Genomic DNA, 15,394 nt, shown 5'->3' with positions numbered 1-15,394 from the left:
ATGCACGATGGTTGTTTGTTGAATGAGTACAAGCTTGATCTTCATCAGAAATTTTTAGTTATGTCAGCTTTGTTATGAGCAGTTTTAAGGTAGATTAGTATTTTGCTTCCCTATTTTAGAAAACACTACACAATAAACAGTCTATGGGGTCACAAAAGAGTCAGACATGACTTAGCAACTAAACAACAACATGATAAACATAATTTTTTCTTTGAACTGTATGTTTTGAGTTTGCAGTGTTTCAAAGGTATCCTTCCAAGTTTGAATTCTCATCATACCAGTAAAATTTGTAAAAATATGGAACGAGTATAAGAGTTACTGGATATATTTTTCTTGCTTGGTTTCTCCTTAATACCTGATGTGATTTTGTTCTGGTGTGATTTTTTTTTTCTTTCTTCTAAAGTAGTATGAGGCAAAAATTCTGCAAGTTGTCAATTTTGGTTAGTAAATGTCCGATTGTATTTGAATATCAACATTTTAACTTTCAGAAACCAACTGCAGTTTGTGCTACCTGATTCTCTAACTACCTGGGAAATTCAAGGTGTTGGAATTTCAAACAGTGGTAAGCAAACTGAAGTTATATATTTACGGAAGGAGTGATTTGATTTGGCAAAACGCAGGGTTTTATAAATTACTGTCTTTTTAGTTTATCCAGAACTTAAGTGGTGCCGTTTATTAAAGTCTATTTATAATGTAGTACAAGGAGACTTGGATAAGCTCAGAGCTTGGCCTCTATCAGTCTCTTTTGCTCTTCTGTTAGTCATCATTTTATAAAAACTGAGGTGAAGCCCCCATTTTTCTTGTTTAATTCTCAGTGACTAGAAGATTGAGTAGAGTTAGAGACCAATACGTGATTTCTCTCCTGGACTGCTCCCCTTTTGTGGTGATTTAGTGCAGATACTTTATAAATAACTTCAGGCCTGGGTTGTTTGTTTGCTTGCTGTTTTGTGTTCTTATAAATCTCGGCTTCCACAACCAAAATTTTATGCCTGTTAAATGGAACCTATAACGAGTATCTAAAAAAGAGATTTGGTGCTCTAGTTAGTAATCATTCTCACTCCTTAAATAGAATTAAATATTTTTTGGACAAATGCAGTTTTCTGTTAATACCAGTAATTATTGAATGGAGATCAGTGATATAAGAATAGACCTTAAACTTTCTCACCACAAGAAAAACATTGTGTAGTGCATACACACACTACACAAGGTGGTGGCTGTTAACTAGACTTACTGTGGTGATTATTTACGATGGATACAAATATCGAAGCACCATGTTGAACACCTGAAGCCACTATAATGTTATGTGTCAATTATAGCTCAGTTTTCAAAAATCAGTGCATAGAAAATGCAAGGAAAATTCCATAGGGGTAATAGGGCAGAGGAAAAACATGACCCAGCATTCATTTTTCCTTGTAGCAAGCAAATCTGAGACATTTTAGTACTAATCAGGTATTATGGGAATTCCCTAATTCGCTTCAACTTTGCTTTTACTTGGGCTGAAGGTATATGTGTTGCTAATACTCTGAAAGCAAAGGTGCTCAAAAGCGTCTTCCTGGAAATGAATATACCATATTCTGTCATACGAGGGGAACAGATCCAACTGAGTGGAACTGTTTACAACTATAGAACATCTGGAATTCAGGTAAGTAAATATTTATGGTATGTTCAAATAAATGGGAAAAAAAATGAAGATGTTCCTAGTCTTCTGAGAATTCTATTAATGGAATTACCATGTACACAAAAAATAAAAACTCGGTGAAGGGAAGAAGAAAATTATTCATACAATTCCCATTAACGAAGAACACGAGTCGTTAAGATAATCGGCATGCTGTGATGGCTCACGCTTGGTTCATCCATCACCCTGGACTTGGAGTTCCCTGATTTGCCTCTAACAGCCCCTTCCTGCCCTCTTTCGGCCGTTCACACTCTGCACTTTGCACATCTTGCCTTCCCCTTGGGAAACTTTATTTCAAACATCTCACCTGTGGACCACAACCTCCTACCTGTCCTTCTGACTCGTGAACCTTGAAACTCACTGACTTGGCTCCTTTCTAGTCTTCATTAGCCCTCTCCTGCTAAAGCCCTTACTTCGCTCCTCTTTCAGGTGAGACTTCACGAGCCATCGTCGTAATCTCACTGAGTGAAAACATTCCAGCGCCCTTGATCCTCTTTTGCTCTGGGTACACTCTGTGAAAAACTCCAACCTTGGTCAGCCCCACCATTTGTCTTCTTTTTGCCAACACATTTCTAAACAGAATTATGCATTAGGCTGACTGATTTCACCTGAAAAATCACAGTCACAAGACTTTATACAGGAAATCAGTGCAGTCTGAAAATCTGACTCTATTCAAAAAAAAAAAGCTGTGATTTCATTCTTAGACATAAGTATTCCAGTGGTCTCCAAAAATTTTGCTTATACCTCCCTAAATTTTCTTCAGAAAAAAATGTACCCCACTGGCACATTTTTGAACTGGCATCTAAAATTTTTCATCATAAATTCAAAGACTATGCAAGTCTATAACTTTGGAAACACTTAAGTATTGATATTTTAAAAATAAAACTGTTGTATCAAACTTTTGTGGAGCAGAACCTAAATACTGTAACAATCCATTTAAAAATACCCAAATAAACTCATTAAAAACAGATTAGATACCATTCCTTTTATCTGTGAACTTATATTTCCATTCCACTCTCCTAAAGTTATGTTTTAAGCTTGAATGTTTTCTCTCAATTAATCATACTCTGATACAACAAAAATATGTACATACACTGAAACTGAATTATTTTAAGTTTTTTGATTATAAGATTCTAAATGTCAAGTAATTGCTTGCTGATTTAGTTAAAAATGTATTTAGGTTTTGATAGGTATTATCCTGAATTTGGGCTTCCCAGGTGGTGCTCAAGGTAAACAACTTGCCTGCCAGTGCAGGAGACTTAAGAGACACAGGTTCGATCCCTGAGTCAGGAAGATCCCCTGGAGGAGGGCATGGCAACCCACTCCAGTATTCTTGTCTGGAGAATCCCATGGAGAGAGGAGAGGAGCCTGGCCAGCTACCATCCACAGGGTCACAAAGAGTTGGACACAACTGAAATGACTTAGCAGGCACATCCTGAATTTAGAAATTACTGTAAGGGAAACTGATGCTGGGAAAGACCCTGATGCTGGGAAAGATCGAAGGCAGGAGGAGACGGGGATGGCAGAGGATGAGATGGTCCGATGGCATCTCCAACTCGACGGACATGAGTTTGAGCAAACTCCAAGAGTTGGTGATGGACTGGGAAGCCTGGCGTGCTGCGGTTCATGGGGTTGTAAAGAATCAGACACAACTGAGTGACTGAACTGACTGTAAGGGAAACCGACCGGCTTACAATATTGAATATTTTACATCTCTTCATTCTTTTGCTTCATGTGCTAGGTCGGTTCAGTTCAGTTGCTCAATTGTGTCCGACTCTTTGTGACCCCATGAATCATAGCACGCCAGGCCTCCCTGTCCATCACCAACTCCCGGAGTACACTCAAATTCACGTCCATCGAGTCGGTGATGCCATCCAGCCATCTCATTCTCTGTCGTCCCCTTCTCCTCCTGCCTCCAATCCTTCCCAGAATCAGAGTCTTTTCCAGTGAGTCAACTCTTCTCATGAGGTGGCCAAAGTATTGGAGTTTCAGCTTTAGCATCAGTCCTTCCAATGAACACCCAGGACTGATCTCCTTTAGAATGGACTGGTTGGATCTCCTTGCAGTCCAAGGGACTCTCAAGAGTCTTCTCTGACAGAATGTGGTCCACTGGAGAAGGGAATGGCAAACCACTTCAGTATTCTTGCCTTGAGAGAACTCCATGAACAGTATGAAAAGGCAAAAAGATAGGACACTGAAAGATGAACTCCCCAGGTTGGTAGGTGCCCAAATGCAATTAGAGATCAGTGGAGAAATAACGCCAGAAAGAATGAAGAGACAGAGCCAAAGCAAAAACAACACCCAGTTGTGGATGTGACTGGTGATAGAAGTAAAGTCCGGTGCTGTAAACAGCAATATTACATAGGAACCTGGAATGTTAGGTCCATGAATCAAGGCAAATTGGAAGTGATCAAACAGGAGATGACAAGAGTGAACGTCAACACTTTAGGAATCAGGGAACTAATATGGACTGGAATGGGTCAATTTAACTCAGATGACCATTATGTCTACTACTGTGGGCAAGAATGCCTTAGAAGAAATGGAGTAGCCATCATGGTCAACAAAAGAGTCCAAAATGCAGTACTTGGATGTAATCTCAAAAATGACAGAATAATCTCTGTTTGTTGCCAAGGCAAACCATTCAATATCACAGTAATCCAAGTCTATGATCCAACCAGTTATGCTGAAGAAGCTGAAGTTGAACAGTTTTATGAAGACCTAAAAGACCTTCTAGAACTAACACCCAAAAAAGATGTCCTTTTCATTATAGGGGACTGGAATGCAAAAGTAGTAAGTCAAGAAACACCTGGAGTGACAGGCAAATTTGGCCTTGGAGTACAGAATGAAGCAGGGCAAAGGCTAATAGAGTTTTGCCAAGAGAACACACTAGTCATAGCAAACACGCTCTTCCTACAACACAAGAGAAGGCTCTACACATGGACATCACCAGATGGTCATTACCAAAATCAGATTGATTATATTCTTTGCAGCCAAAGATGGAGAAGCTCTATACAGTCAGCAAAAACAAGACCAGGAGCTGACTGCAACTCCGATCATGAGCTCCTTAATGCCAAATTCAGACTTAAATTGAAAAAAGTAGGGAAAACCCCCTAGAACATTCAGGTATGACCTAAATCAAATTCCTTACAATTATACAGTGGAAGTGAGAAATAGATTCAAGAGATTAGATCTCATAGACAGAGTGCCTGAAGAACTATGGACAAATGTTCATGACATTGTACAGGAGGCGGTGATCAAGATCATCCCCAAGAAAAAGAAGTGCAAAAATGGTTGTCTGAGGAGGCCTTACAAATAGATGAAAAAAGAAGAGAAACAAAAGGCAAAGGAGAAAAAGAAAGATATACCCATCTAAATGCAGAGTTCCAAAGAATAGCATGAAGAGATAAGAAAGCCTTCCTCAGTGATCAATGCAAAGAAATAGAGGAAAACAATAGAAAGAAAAGACTAGAGTTCTCTTCAGGAAAATTAGAGATACCAAGGGAACATTTCATACAAAGATGGGCACAATAAAGGACAGATGTTGTATGGGTCTAACAGAAACAGAAGATATTAAGAAGAGGTGGCAAGAATACACAGAAGAACTGTACAAAAAAGATCTTCATGACCCAGATAACCACGATGGTGCGATCACTCACCTAGAGCCAGTCATCCTGGAAAGTAAAGTCAAGTGGGCCTTAGGAAGTATCATTATGAACAAAGCTAGTGGAGGCGATGGAATTTTAGTTGAGCTATTTCAAGTCCTAAAAGATGATGCTATGAAACTGTTGCACACAATATGCCAGCAAATTTGGAAAACTCAGCAGTGGCCACAGGACTGGAAAAGGTCAGTGTTCATTCAAATCTCAAAGAAAGGCAATGCCAAAGAATGCTCAAACTATTGCACAATTGCACTCATCTCACATGCTATCAAAGTAATGCTCAAAATTCTCCAAGCCAGGCTTCAACAGTACATGAACCATGAACTTCCAAATGTTCAAGCTGGATTTAGAAAAGGCAGAGAAACCAGAGATCAAATTGCCAACATCTGTTGGATCATCAAAAAAGCAAGAGAGTTCCAGAAAATCTTCTGCTTTATTGACCATGCCAAAGCCTTTGACTGTGTGGATCACAACAGACTCGAAAATACTTAAAGAGATGGAAACACCAGACCACCTGACCTGCCTCCTTAGAAATCTGTCTGCAGGTCACGAATCAACAGTTAGAGCTGGACATGGAACAACAGACTGGTGCCCAGTCAGGAAAGGAGTATGTCAAGGATTTTTCTTGTCACCCTGCTTCTTTAACTTACATGCATTGTACATCATGAGAAATGCTGGACTGGATGAAGCACAAGCTGGAATCAAGACTGCCGGGAGAAATATCATACCTCAGAAACACAGATGACACCACCCTTATGGCAGAAAGTGAAGAAGAAGAGTTGGACATGGTTGAGTGACTGCACTGGACCTGAGGGCAGCCACCATTAGTCCTTTGTTAAGTTCAGTTTAGTTGAGTTGCTCAGTCATGTCCAACTCTTTGCGATCCCATGGACCACAGCACACCAGGCTTCCCTGTCTTTCACTGTCTCCTGGAGTTTGCTCAAACTCATGTCCATTGAGTCGGTGATGCCATCCAGCCATCTCATCCTCTGTCGTCCCCTTCTCCTTCTGCCCTCAATCTTTCCCAGAATCAGGGTCTTTTCAAATGAGTCAGTTCTTCGCATCAGGTGGCCAAAGTATTGGAGCTTCAGCTTCAACATCAGTCCTTCCAATGAACACTCAGGACTGATCTCCTTTAGGATGGACTAGTTGGATCTCCTTGCAGTCCAAGGGACTCTCAAGAGTCTTCTCCAGCACCACAGTTCAAAAGCATCAATTCTTCAGCATTCAGCTTTTTTTATAGTCCAACTCTCACATCCATACCTGACTACTGGAAAAACCATAGCTTTGACTAAATGGACCTTTGTTGGTAAAGTAATGTCTCTTCTTTTTAATATGCTGTCTAGGTTGGTCATAGCTTTTCTTCCAAGGACCAAATGTCTTTTAATTTCATGGCTGAAATCACCATCTGCAGTAATTGTGGAGCCCAAAAACATAAAGTCTCTCACTGTTTCCATTGTTTCCCCATCTATTTCCCATTAAGTGATGGGACCGGATGCCATGACCTTAGTTTTCTGAACGTTGAGCTTCAAGCCAACATTTTCTCTCTCCTCTTTCACTTTCATCAAGAGGCTCTTTAGTTCGTCTTCACTTTCTGCCATAAGGGTGGTGTCATCTGTGTTTCTGAGGTATGATATTTCTCCCGGCAGTCTTGATTCCAGCTTGTGCTTCATCCAGTCCAGCATTTCTCATGATGTACAATGCATGTAAGTTAAACAAGCAGGGTGACAAGAAAAATCCTTGACATACTCCTTTCCTGATTGGGCACCAGTCTGTTGTTCCATGTCCAGCTCTAACTGTTGATTCGTGACCTGCAGACAGATTTCTAAGGAGGCAGGTCAGGTGGTCTGGTGTTTCCATCTCTTTAAGTATTTTCGAGTCTGTTGTGATCCACACAGTCAAAGGCTTTGGCATGGTCAATAAAGCAGAAGTTTTTCTGGAACTCTCTTGCTTTTTTGATGATCCAACAGATGTTGGCAATTTGATCTCTGGTTTCTCTGCCTTTTCTAAATCCAGCTTGAACATTTGGAAGTTCACAGTTCATGTATTGTTGAAGAACAGTATTCTGGCTTGGAGAATTTTGAGCATGACTTTACTAGCGTGTGAGATGAGTGCAATTGTGCGGTAGCTTGAGCATTCTTTGGCATTGCCTTTCTTTGGGATTGGAATGAAAACTGAACTTTCCAGTCCTGTGGCCACTGCTGAGTTTTCCAAATTTGCTGGCATTTTGAGTGCAGTGCTTTCATAGCATCATCTTTTAGGATTTGAAATAGCTCAACTAAAATTCCATCACCTCCACTAGCTTTGTTCATAATGATACTTCCTAAGGCCCACTCTACTTCACATTCCAGGATATCTGGCTCTAGGTGAGTAATCATACCATCGTGGTTATCTGGGTCATGAAGATCTTTTTTGTACAGTTCTTCTGTGTATTCTTGCCACCTCTTCTTAATATCTTTTGCTTCTGTTAGGTCCTTACCATTTCTGTCCTTTATTGAGCCCATCTTTGCATGAAATGTTCCATTGGTATCTCTAATTTTCTTGAAGAGATTTCTAGTCTTTTCTTTCTATTATTTTCCTCTATATCTTTGCATTGCTCACTGAGGAAAGCTTTCTTATCTCTCCTGGCTATTCTTTGGAACTCTGCATTCAAATGGGTATGATTTCCTTTTCTCCTTTGCCTTTAGGCCTCAGGTTGAAACTAAAAAACCAGGACCCTTACCCAATGTCCTTTCTTTCTTCTGAGGGTCACCTTCTCTTCCAATCTCTAGTGACTTCAGATAGTTTTTTTTTTAAATCATGTTTTGTCTAGAGCTTATAATTTTATTTTCAGAATAGTTATCTAGCAGGAACTACTTGGCTATTTCCAAAAGCAGAACCACTGCCAAAGTTTTTGTTTGTTGTTTTTGATAATTTGCATCGGTTTCAAAAGTTCTTTTCTTATCTCATTGACTAAGAGTTTTTATAATGAATTCATATTGAGTTACCAAATGTCTCTGCTTATCTGTTCTTACCTACCTCCCCATGATCCGGGGAATCACTGGCTTCTGGTGACCCTAAAGTCTTCTTCTAACTCCTGCCTCAACCACCCTGGCTACTGTGTTTCCCAGGAAGATAGTTAAGAGGAAAAACGAACTTGCCGTTTTTGAGAAACTCCTCAGAATTAGTTGTTGAATGTTGATACTCCTTCTTGTTTACCTGCTTGATTTATTCTGGATCATACAGATTTATTTTTTGGGGGATAGATCTGTCAGGTCATTAGATTTCGGAGAGGAGATGGAAAATGTTCATAATTTGAGCCAGAAGTCAGTAGGTGTCATTATTCTCCCCGTTCCAAAGTTGAAGAAGTAGAGGGTCCTGCTGTGTGCTCTTGTCACACAAAGAGTGGCGGAGCCAGGATTTGAACTTAGATCTTCCTGGAGTCAGTCCGGCTGTATAATGGGATACAAATGGGAAGTTAATGAGAAGCAAGATTGGAAAAGCTAGTGGGGACATATTAGTCAGGGCCCTGAATGCCAGGAGATAGAGTTTCCAGTCTTTCATAAAACCACTTATTGAACATGAAAGGCTGAGCTGTAATATACAAAGATGAATAAGATACACAGCGTACCTGAGCCTGGGTTCCCACTGTCTGAATTATAAACATGTAAAGAGATGGTGTAACAAATGCTGTCTTGACAACATGAACAGAGAACTTCAGTAGCATTATTTAGTAGGTAACAGTCTAAGGAAGATTAGACATTTCTGAGCCAGTGCTGAGCTTTCTGGACATCACGGCACATTGCTGAACACGTGCGTGCTCAGTCATGTCTAACTTTTTGTGATCCTATGGACTGTAATCCACCAAGCAGCAACTGGTGTGCGTGTTTTAGAAAATCTGAAATGAACTTTTTCTACCACCTTAGAATATGAGGGATTATTTGACAGGTACCGGGGAGAATTTGTGTCCAGATGAACATAGTCAGGGCATGCTTTCCTTATCATAAAGTGTTTTGAAATCAGTGTTCATTGTTTTCAGTTCTGTGTTAAAATACATCCTGTGGAGGGGATTTGTTCATTGGGAAACCCAGGCATTGACTCTCAGGGGAGAAGATTCTCCAAGTGTGTGCCCCAGAAAATCGAGGGTTCCTCCAACCACTTGGTGACCTTCACCGTGCTTCCTCTGGAAATCGGCCTCCACAACATCAGCTTCTCACTGGAGACTTCGGTTGGAAATGAAATCTTAGTAAAAACACTACGAGTGGTGGTAAGAAAAATATGCTTTTTAAAAATTCTTTCATAAGTACTTTTTTCTTTCTGGAAAAAATAGTTATCAGCAACTCATGTTTAAGTGATTCAGAAAGAGAGACAGAAAAGAAAATGATAACAGAAACATAATAAAATGTTAACATGTGGGGGGATCTGGGTGGAGGTTATCTCAAATATTTTTGGACTGCTCTTATAACTTTCAAGTCTGAAATTATGTTTTTAAAATTTAAATAAAACAATGATACTTGCTCACTGTAGAAAGCATGAAATACCAAAAAACTACAGAGAAGAAAATTAAAATCACCAATAACCCCTACGACCAGAAATATCCAACTTTAACATTTTGGTATTTCGTTTTTTGAAGTATTTTTTTGGAAAAATGTTTTGATACCTGTGCCAGACATTATGCTAAGTTCTAGAGCTACAGCAATAACGAAGACAGGACTTACGAACTTACAGTTTAGAATTTATAGTCAAGGAAATTTTCCATTTTGTAAACGAGTAAACAGGTTAAAAAAGGGGAAGAAAACTCTCATTCCTTAAATGCTATCATTCTTAAATGCTATTAACTCACATGTTTTCATGTTATTCTTGACAAAAATCTTAAGGACACAACTGGGCCTTCCTAGGTCTTCATCCTCTGAGTTCTGTTTTCAGCCATGAGATTCACTTCAGTGAGCACACGTCGACTTATTTTGTGCGAGGCATGTTCTGTGTTCTCTGTGTCTTTGCATGATGTTCCACGCGCAGATTCTGGAGCCACATTGCCTGAGCTTGAATCCCAGCTCCACTGCCTCCTAGCAGTGTGACATCGCTAAGTTTCTTGATCTCTCTGGTTGTCAGTTTCCTCATATGTCGTGTGGGAGTAATAATAGCACTTTCTTCATAGAGTGTTTTTGGGGTTAGATGAGCTAATACCTACAGAGCGCTTAGATCAGCTACCTGACACATAATAGCTTCTGTTGCAGTGTTTGCTCTGATTATCGTGCACATAGCCAGAAAATCTTGTTCCTGGATGTATGCATGTAAGTATTTAAGCGCATTTTCTCTTGTCCAAAAATCAATAAATAAAAAAAAAAATTTTAACTGGAAAAGTAGTCACATTCACCTGAGCATTCAAGTCATATAAATTTAGTTATGTTCTTAACTGGATGTTTTTTGCCTTTATTTTAGCCAGAAGGTGTCAGAAGGGAAAGTTATGCTGGTGTTACTCTGGACCCACAGGGTATCTATGGTAGGCAAAATGATTTTGTATTTTATGTTGCCTTTTGCTCAAGAGCGATGTGTAACCTGAAGCATTATTTTAAAATGTGAATTGTCTGGAATCAGAAATTCCCACTTCTCAGTTGCTGTCACATTTGCAGCATGTGTCACAATCTGGATAGGTTTAGAACAAAGAAAAACCCCATGAGTTGTGCTTCTGTTTTGCTTTTGGCCACCCTTGGCTGGGTTTGGAGATCTTACTTCCCAGACTAGGGATCAAACCCAGGCAGTGAGAGTACCAACCCCCAACCACTGGACTGCCAGGGAATTCCCAAAATAAGCCGGTTAGTTTTATACGCAAAACATCGAAATAGCAACAGTAGCCTGACTTCCCTTATCTATCAGTCATTGTATCCTTCACGATGACATTTTCTTATAGAACCATCGATCTAAAGAACACCTAGGAAAGAGTCATTTACATTCTTAAACTCCTCACGCTTACTTGAAAGCACAGTAATGCTGATTACTTAACAAAGCCATTCCTCCTTGGTCCTGCTTCCTTGCTTTCCCTCCAACTAAGATATTCTAAATGAGAGTTAGAACTGTGCAAGCATTTGAGCACTTAATCAAAGCCTAAGTACACAGGTATTTATGAAATTTAGAATGTTCTCAGTTAACAGTTCTTTTCACCAAAAAAGACAGACTGCTGTAGTTCTTAATAAATGGTTAAAGTTTGCCTATTATTGCATTGTATCACTTTCCTTTTCTTTCAGGGATACAATAGGGAAAAAAGTTTGTTTTAAATAAATCAAGACCACTATACTTAGAGTGATATTTTCTCTGGCAAAGCAAAGAATTAATATTTACATTTCAGATCACCCCAAACTGAATAAGGATGACTTCATGCAAACTCTTCTCTAATTTTATCTCCATACAAATTTCCTTCCACCCGTGAAGGATCGACAGGGAGAGTCGCTGGGGGGCAGGGGGCGGTCGGGAGCAGATTTCTCTGCACACCAGCCTCCTCTGGGAGCCCGGAAGGTTAGAGGCGTTCTCTGAGGCCAGATCGCCAGGGACCCGCTGCCTTAGGGCCGTGCCCTGAACGTTCTGAGGTCCGGGCCTCCCGCGGTCGCGTCACACCTCAGAGCCGCTGCTCCTTTGTCTTCTTTTCCCTTCGCCCTTAAGCCTCCCGCACTCACAGCACTGCAAACAGCTTTCCAAAGCAGCCCTGCCTTACGCATCCTAGGTGTGAGCCTGAGGACCACGAGAGGGCAGTGGTCTTTCATCTGGGAATAGATCTCTCCATCAAAAATCTTGGTTTTTTAAAGAATCCGTGCCTCTTTCCAATCTCGTCATGCGACTCTTTTCCCTTGCTATGTTAGACAACTTAGATTCACGCACCTTTGTTACTTTCCAGAGTGCTAAAAAGGGTAAAGATGACTCAGTTCTTTCCAGCTTATTTCAAAGATTTCATTAAACACGTCTAGTCTGTATATATTGGAGTTGTACACAAGTATGATACTTTATGGTCTCCCCTGGTGGCTCAGCAGGAAAGAATTCACCTGCAATGCAGGAGATGCAGGAGGGGTGGGTTCATTCCCTGGGTGCGGAAGACCCCCTGGAGGAGAGCACGGCAACCCACTCCAGTATTCTTGCCTGAAGACTCCCCGGGACGGAGGAGCCTGGTGGGCTACAGTCCATGGGGTTGCACAGACCCAACTAAACACGACACGACTAAGGCGCCTGAGCACGCGCGCACATGACACTTTACAGAGGTTTTTTTTGAGGAAATCCCAGGAAAATACCAGTGAGAGGCAATGAGGCACCAAAACGAAGTGCAAAGTAGTGGTGATTCCGCGGCATCGACTTAAAGAGACTGAGCACAGAGGCTCAAAACACCGGACGAGCCTTCGGTTCCTGCTCCCTCTGCCTCACAAGCTCTCTCCCCAGTCCTTATCTGGGATGCAAAGGGTTTAGCTCTTCAACCCCCTCAGTTCCCAGCACATTGTCACCATCGGTCTGGACAGGGCCCTCCTATGTTTTGTTTTCTCTCCTCATTCCTGACCCCTGCAACCACTTCCCTTTCTTCAAATGCCCCCACTCTAATATGCTTGGTATATGTCTTTGAGTAGGGAAGTAAGGTTATTTTGTATGTGTTTTTTTTTCGACATATAAAAGGTGTTGTGCTATAGATCCTGTTCTAATTAAGTTTTTAAACTCAGTACTTTGTTTTAAACTAGTATTTCTATTGCTATGCATACATTGATTCAGGGCTTCTTACATAGTGTTTCAGAGTATATTCCGTTACCAAACGCAAGTTCAGCTGCTTGCTGCTCAAAAGGCAATATTTCGAGAGGCAAATGTCAGCAGAAAGGAAAGATGTTTTAATCAGGAAAGCTGGCAATCTGGCAAGAAAGTATACTCATGTCTGAAGATCAACTCCAAAGATTCTGCTCAGCTATGATAGTTTTCTGGGCTTCACAGATGGCTCAGTGGTAAAGAATCTGCCTGCAACGCAGGAGATGCAGGTTCGACCCCTGGGATGGGAAGATTCCCTGGAGAAGGAAATGGCAACCCACTCCATTATTCTTTCCTGGAAAATCTCATGGACGGAGGAGCCTGGTGAGCTACAGTCTACAGAGTTTCCAAAGAGTCAGTCAGACACAACTTACCTACTAAACAATGGCAGTTTTTAAAGGAGAAGGGGGCAGCGTGTCAGTGAATCACGGAGGCAGGAGGTTGAGTTCTGTGTCATTCTCCATTGTATGCAGACTGGCTGTCTCTTTCTTGAGACCTTATCTTGCCCACGTCATTTGCCTACGGGATTTCTAAAGCAGCTATTAGGTGTAGAGAGCTAGTCATTCTTTTTTTACAAAAATTTTTGTTTCATATCGGAGTGTAATCCATTAACAATGTTGTGTCCGTTTCAAGTGTACAGCAGACCGATTCACTGACACACATACATGTGTCCTTTTCAAACTGCTTTCCCATTTAGGTTATTACCGAATATTGAGTGGGGTTCCCTGTGGAGCTGGTCATTCTCTAAACTGCTTAATTCTTCATTCTTGCTTCTTTTTACCCACAGGTTAGGCAAGGCACGGTGAGCATTTAGGAGAGCACAATTTAGGAGTCGGGTCAAGCAGCCTGGTGGTCTCATCCCTATAGTTGTCGAAGGTTCCTTTAAAGTTAGAAGGGGACAGAGATGGACAAACAGGAAAGGGGCATAAGAACTGCTGTCAATTCCCTATTGTCGAGTATCATTCCATTTCTATGGGATCGGGGTGAAGGCCCATCTTCTGTAATTTCTCCATGCTGACACAGAGCACGGTGTTCTCAGAGTGAAATACATCAGCACGAGTCTGTGGCATCTCCGATGACAATCTTAGTTGCCTGCTTACATGTATGGGCAGAGCAAGCTGCAGTTATCTTGATGCCCACAAGATGTAGTTTATTACGAGCAATAATGTTAATCCCATTCTCTTGAAGCCAGACCTTGGAATTGTGCTAGCCAGACATTCAAGACTGCTCAAGATGGAGCCGCGTAGGTCATGGCTACAGTCTGGTCATCACACAGTTTCCCCTCTGGTCCTGGTTACAGTAGCTGTCAAACCGTTCAGGAGCGTGCACCAGACACTCAGTCTGTGGCCATTGTCTTAAGCATCAACTACTTTTTTGGACTTAGTTGGGAGCGGGGGTTGGGGGGCTGCGGGGTTCTGCTTGGTTCTGATTCCATCCCCGTTTTACTCATCCACCTCTTACCGACAGATTCCCCACTGCCACCAGGAATGCTGCAGTGAACATCCTTTTCCATCTCCCTTTACAGATCTGTGTGAGCATTTACCTGGTCTGTTTCTCAGGGTTGAACTGCTGGGTCAAAGGGCATATGCATATTGACTATCCTTGACTTCTGTCACACTGCTCCTCAGAATGGCTCTACTATCCACACCTCCACTAGCACTGCATGAGGATTCTTCTCATTCCACGTCCTCATCAATATTTGGAGTTACCTCTAAAGTGCACCATTTTTGAGGGGCATAAAGCAGCATCTCATTATTTTATCTATAACTCTTCTGAATACGATGTTATCTGAACATCTATTCCAGTGCTTGCTGGCCATTTGGGCTTCCCGTCTGTGAATCGCCTATTCCTATCTTTTGCATTTTCTCTATTTTCGACTTGGGTTTTCCCGTCTGTTTCTTGTTGGGTTTTGTCTCCAGTGTGCTTCTTTGAGCAGTAATGAGCTTCAGTGGGTTTTGAGCAAGAATCCTTTATTCTGATAAAGTCAGATTCATTATCATTTCACTCGACAGTCATATATCTCAGTTCACACAAACATTGTTGTACATTGTGTCCCCTCGGTTTTATAGATTTAACTGTTACATGTTTTAATCTCTCTGGAATCTGCCTTTATATGTGATACCTTGATGGATCTTTTTTATGGCTCTGACAGGAGTAAAATTGACTTCCCTGATATTTAACTTTCTCTTCTGTACCTTTTCCATTTGGTAGAAGAGTTGCTAATGAGAATTGAAATAGTCAAGGGCAGATATCAATGGAAAAAAATGGTGGAGAATCAAATTTAGATAATCTCAAACAACCTACTGTCATA

The 15,394-nt window shown here is 41.1% G+C and overlaps 1 protein-coding gene across 1 annotated transcript in view; it reads left to right on the top strand.

Moving 5' to 3' along the window:
- The window catches only part of C5 (complement C5), a 95,130-nt gene that overhangs the window by 41,006 nt on the left and 38,730 nt on the right, over positions 1–15,394 (top strand). The window contains exons 19-22 of the mRNA XM_055427781.2: positions 489–562; positions 1,503–1,642; positions 9,353–9,580; positions 10,756–10,816. Coding sequence (XP_055283756.2) covers positions 489–562; positions 1,503–1,642; positions 9,353–9,580; positions 10,756–10,816 — 503 coding nt within the window. The remainder of the gene's footprint in view (positions 1–488; positions 563–1,502; positions 1,643–9,352; positions 9,581–10,755; positions 10,817–15,394) is intronic.

This window comes from Moschus berezovskii, chromosome 7, assembly GCF_049115385.1.
Source record: "Moschus berezovskii isolate FMDL1 chromosome 7, NW_MosBer_1.0, whole genome shotgun sequence".
Taxonomy (NCBI): domain Eukaryota; kingdom Metazoa; phylum Chordata; class Mammalia; order Artiodactyla; family Moschidae; genus Moschus; species Moschus berezovskii.
Note: the sequence above shows the minus strand (reverse complement) of the source record. Positions and strands in the feature narration are given on the sequence as shown.